At 51.1% G+C, this 4,972-nt stretch overlaps 1 protein-coding gene across 1 annotated transcript; it reads right to left on the bottom strand.

Annotated features, from left to right (window-relative positions):
* Window positions 1-1,209: 1,209 nt before the first annotated feature.
* On the bottom strand, window positions 1,210-4,037 carry LOC106816297 (predicted GPI-anchored protein 58). The gene is made up of 5 exons (XM_014820879.1): window positions 3,831-4,037; window positions 2,837-2,991; window positions 2,064-2,401; window positions 1,531-1,730; window positions 1,210-1,241 (listed from the first exon to the last, which is right to left on the bottom strand). Exons 1-5 carry the CDS (start codon window positions 3,976-3,978, stop codon window positions 1,210-1,212), a joined length of 873 nt encoding a protein of 290 aa, XP_014676365.1. The 5' UTR covers window positions 3,979-4,037.
* Between the last annotated feature and the right edge of the window lie 935 nt (window positions 4,038-4,972).

The following is a 4,972-nucleotide window of genomic DNA, read 5'->3' on the forward strand; positions in this document are numbered from 1 at the left end:
AACCTCTGACCCGATCGTCACGGCGACCCCACTTACAGTAAGTAGCCGACCCCTCGTCACGCCAACCCGCACCTAACAGTAAGACTACCGCGACCGCGCCGTCCGTCCACGACGCGACGTGCCCCACTTACAGTAAAAGTACCACAGAGCCGCACAAGCCCAGTGACAGTCACGACTCGCGCGGCGACCCACGTTACAGTAAGAGTACCGCGCGAATATAGATATCTCCGAGCCACCGTACACAAATACCGATCGATTCTACCCAGCAGCGACCCCGTCGCAGGCACCCCACCTACAGTAAGTACGCCGACCCGTCGTCACGCAGCGACGCCCACTACAGTAACCCTCACCAATATAAAAAACGTCGTCACGGCAGACTACTCATTTTTTAACAGGTAAGTACCATAAAGACTTTCATCCTCGCTCATCACACAAACAACAATCGCAGACCATCCAACGAGTCGAACATGGCAAGCCCTGCTACAGTCAGCTACAGTATATATCTATGATAATCCGCTAATGACAGAGGTGACCTCCTATCTGTATTTTCTCACTCTCTGTGTCTCTGCTGTACCTAGATAATATATCTCCTCTGTTAAACATTGCTCTTACTGATCTCTTTCTACTCTCTCTCGGATTAGGTATCTCTTCCTGTAATTATATCTCTTCAATCATCATCAATTCACAGTCTCGTCATCTCCTCTCTCTCTCCATTCATTTCTCTCCTCTCTCTCTTCTGCTCTCTCTCCATCTCTCTCTTCTCTGCCTTGTTCTTTCTTAGGTTGAAACTGCTCTTCTTCGTCCCATACTCTGAGCATTTTCTCTCTCTCTCTTTCTATCTCTATCTTCTCATCTCCTCGCTCTCTCCGATTGATTGCCACTGCATTTTTGTTCTCTCTCTCTCCTCTATTCAAATCAACTGCAAATTTCTCTCTACACTCACGGTAGTTCAGCTCGTCTACAGCTAATGAGAATTTCGCTGGCTGAGCGAGATCTTGCGCGTACGGACAAGCGCTGGAGTCGGACAACTATACCTTGCTCTGCAAACCGTAACATAGATATCCACAGCATATATATCCGTTGAAAGTCGACTGAAAGGATATATGTCAGAGAACCAGGAACATCTATGCTAACAAATAAGTCCGCAGCGGCTAGCGCGGCAGCGAAGTCGGCGCTGACGAGCATCCAAGCCCAGCTCTCGAGCGACCCTCAAGCCTTCCGACCTCGGATGGCAGACGGAGCTGGAGCAGCGCAACATTCTCAAACGTAAGTGAAGCCGTGCAGTGGCTTCATCGTCGAATGTCACGATATGCGCCGCAGTCAGGCTATTCCAATGCTAATTGATGCTCGCGGACCATCTGTAAGTTGACATGTTGGCATTGGGCTTGCCATGAGGACGGGGTCGGTACTTACTGTAAGTGGGGTCGCCGTGACGACGGGGTCGGTACTTACTGTAAGTGGGGTCGCCGTGACGACGGGGTCGGTACTTACTGTAAGTGGGGTCGCCGTGACGACGGGGTCGGTACTTACTGTAGGTGGGGTTGCTGTCATCATCATCGTCGTCGTCGTCGTCGTCCCTGTATGGTACATCCTCATCGTCGGTGTCGTCGTTGTCGTACTTGGCCGGGTTGCGGATGACGACGCGCGGACGATAGACCCTCACGTTCTCCTTGTTCTCGCCGCTGTCCGCCGCAAAGCGAGGCTTCGCCGCTACCTGAGGCTTCGTCCGCCTGGCGGCGACAAACGGAAAGGCTGTCAGAATGTGGATCGCGGGCGAAGCTCGTAGCACTTGTCATCTTGTATAATCTATAATCTTAGTATCAGTATAATCTTACAGACAGTTTAAACTTCTACACGCCAAGCCGCGCTGTCTGGTTCACGCACACGCGCGTTCACACTACCGACACGCCCGCCGAGGAAGCAACATCACGCGCACACCAACCGACTGCTCGTGAAACAGCCACAAGACAATCGGACCCGTCTCCGACAAACCTGTCTCCCAACAATGATGGAGCACTCGGGGAAGCCCCGGCGTGCTGGCTTCGTGTGCGCGCGTGACTCACCCAGGAGATTCTGCAGCGGCGGTGAACTTGACGGCGGCAGTGCTGGCGGGTGCGGGCTGGCGGGCGGCGGGTGCGGGCTGGCGGCCGGCCGGCGACGTGAGTATCGCCGCCACCGGCAGCTTCGGACTAGGCATCGCGCCGTTGCGCTGCATCGCCGCGGCAACGAGCTTCGGACTCGGCTGGCGGCCGGCTCCGCCTATCGACACGGTCTTGGGGCTGGGCGGCTCGCGCAGGCCTGGGCCGCCGCGGGCCGCCGGCTGAGGGCTGCCCGGCGCACCTGCCCTCTTAAGTGCACTTCGGATAGGTTTGGCGTCGGGCCTGGGCTCCCTGGCAGGCACCTGCAGACGTAACATCAGCAATGCAAGATCACAAACAATCAACAAGAACAACAACAAGGATCGTGTAATAAAATATAACCATATGTTAACAACATCAAATAATATTAATAATAACAACAACAACAATAATAACAACCATGATGATGAAATGACAAAACGACAAAACAATGTTAGTGACAAGGATATGAAAACCGACAACGATATATTGAACGATATGCAGCGCATATGATGACAATCATAACACCCCCTCATTACCGCCACCGCCGCCGCCGACAACACAACAACAGCAACAACAACAGCAACTACAACACAACAACAGCAATAACAACAACAGCAGCAACAACAACAACACCGCCACCAATAACAATCAACAAACTACTAACGTTGACACTAATAATGTACCGCAAAAATTCTGCGACCGACGTCCACCTTTACCTGCTCAACAATAGTCGTGTCGATGAAAGGCGACGGCACGCCTCCCGTTGACTTTGCCGAGGGGTTGATAAGCATGGGAAGCATAGGGGGCGGCAGCGGTACCTCACCCGATCCATCCGAGTCATCGTCGTCCAACGAGATCTTGATCTGGTCCGCTGAAACACAAGCACAGCTCTTACGTACGGTAGATGTACTGTGTATGCACGTATGCACACACGTACGCACGCACGCACGCACGCACGCACACACGCACAGCTCTTACGTACGGTAGATGTACCGTGTATGCACGCACGCACGCACGCACACAAGCACAGCTCTTACGTACGGTAGATGTACCATCTACGTTGCTTCTCTATAGACTCTAGTATTCACGTCTCATGTACGCACGCACGCACACACGGGCACGCACGCACACACGCGCACGCACGCACGTGCACGCACGCACGTATGCACGCACACATACACACACAACTCTTACGTATAGTAGACGCACTGCCAATGTTGCTTATCCATATTATTCACGTCTCACATGCGCACGCACACGCACGCACACGCACGCACACGCATGCACGCACACACCTCTCTTTATCTCACCCACACTTAAATTTAACTCCAGCCTTATACTTTCACACACTTATCAGCTTAATCCCGTTATATCACAGCCGCACAACACCCAGCGCCTACTATCAAGAGACGTAAATTTATTCATACACGTATTATTTCCAATGTTACAGTTCAAGAAATACAGCTTGGCACTACATCTGAAATCATTTAATATCCCCTCAACATCATATACGACAATTTTTCGTGCTATTACAACAAAACCCACAATTCTTATTATTATTTACACATACCTGAACCCCACTACATAAACCTAGCATCGACATCAGGGATTTCGGAGGCTTGAAGAGCGAATCGCTCATCGCTCCCGTGTATTTTTTTACCCTGATCGACATATATATCGCAGGCATGTGCAACCAGCAGCAGCACCTACCATCAAGAGACGTGGGTTCATCCGCCCCTGTAGCTATAAAACTCAGGCTGTAGTCTGCCTCGGGTATTGGTACTACCACTGACGTGTCCTGCACGGGCGGGCAGTAGAAATACTGTGCATTCCTGTCAACAGGTGGCGCCGTCACCATCCCCTTAGCCGCTGTGCTGGCATTGGTGGGATGACTGGAGACCGTATTTGCTTGCGAAACTGGAACTAGATCGAAGAGAGGTCGATAGTAATGTTGCCGGGAGACGGAAACCCGGCATCACCAAATCACATCACCCCTCCTCCCCCTGTTTCCTTCATCAGCAATTAAAATTAGTGATTGACTGAAGATGTGTATTGAAATCTTGTATGTGATGTGTTGTGTTGTGTTGTGTTATACTGTGTTGCTTTGTGCTGTGTTATGTTATATTTTGTATTGTACTGTATTGTACTGTATTGTACTGTATTGTACTGTATTGTACTGTATCGTATCGTATTGTACTGTAATCTCGCTGCGTACTCTCAAGCCTATGTTACGCAATGATTCCGGATTATCAGATTTCTCTCTTCAGTACATGTATTTGTATTTGAATCACAATAAGTGACATGCAATAAAGATTTAACAATTCCCTCCTCGAAGCATCAACACCAGAGCACAGCAAGCAGCCGAGCTTTCAGCCAATGAGAGCACGAGCCGGGTCCGGCTGATTACTGATCGATTGGCGCGGACCAATCAATTAGAATGAGTGCGTGGGCGTGCGGCATTGTCGTCTGCTGCCGGCACCGCAGCCGCCGCTGCCCCGCACTGCCGAGAATTAGTGCTTTCTCACGAGCATGATCGAGAAGCATCAAAGAGGGAGGGGAGAAGGAGGGAAGGAGGGAAGGACGGGGGAGGGGGGACAGAAAGAGAGATAGAGATTGGAGCGAGAGACAGAAACAGAGACAGAGACAGAGACAGAGACAGAGACAGAGACAGAGACAGAGACAGAGACAGAGACAGAGACAGAAACAGAGACAGAGACAGAGACAGAGACAGAGACAGAGACAGAGACAGGAACAGAGACAGAGACAGAGACAGAGACAGAGACAGAGACAGAGACAGAGACAGAGACAGAGAGACAGAGAGACAGAGACAGAGACAGAGACAGAGACAGAGA

The sequence above is a fragment of the Priapulus caudatus genome, unplaced genomic scaffold, assembly GCF_000485595.1.
Source record: "Priapulus caudatus unplaced genomic scaffold, Priapulus_caudatus-5.0.1 Scaffold1339, whole genome shotgun sequence".
NCBI lineage: Eukaryota > Metazoa > Priapulida > Priapulimorpha > Priapulimorphida > Priapulidae > Priapulus > Priapulus caudatus.

Bases quoted from the DNA above. Each gene is read 5' to 3' on its own strand.
- LOC106816297 (XM_014820879.1), bottom strand. From the start codon at position 3,978: ATGGTGACGGCGCCACCTGTTGACAGGAATGCACAGTATTTCTACTGC. The intron at 2,402-2,836 runs GTAAAGGTGGAC...TTACGTCTGCAG, and splicing joins ACACGACTATTGTTGAGCAG to GTGCCTGCCAGGGAGCCCAG. The intron at 1,731-2,063 runs GTGAGTCACGCG...TGTCGCCGCCAG, and splicing joins GCCGCTGCAGAATCTCCTGG to GCGGACGAAGCCTCAGGTAG.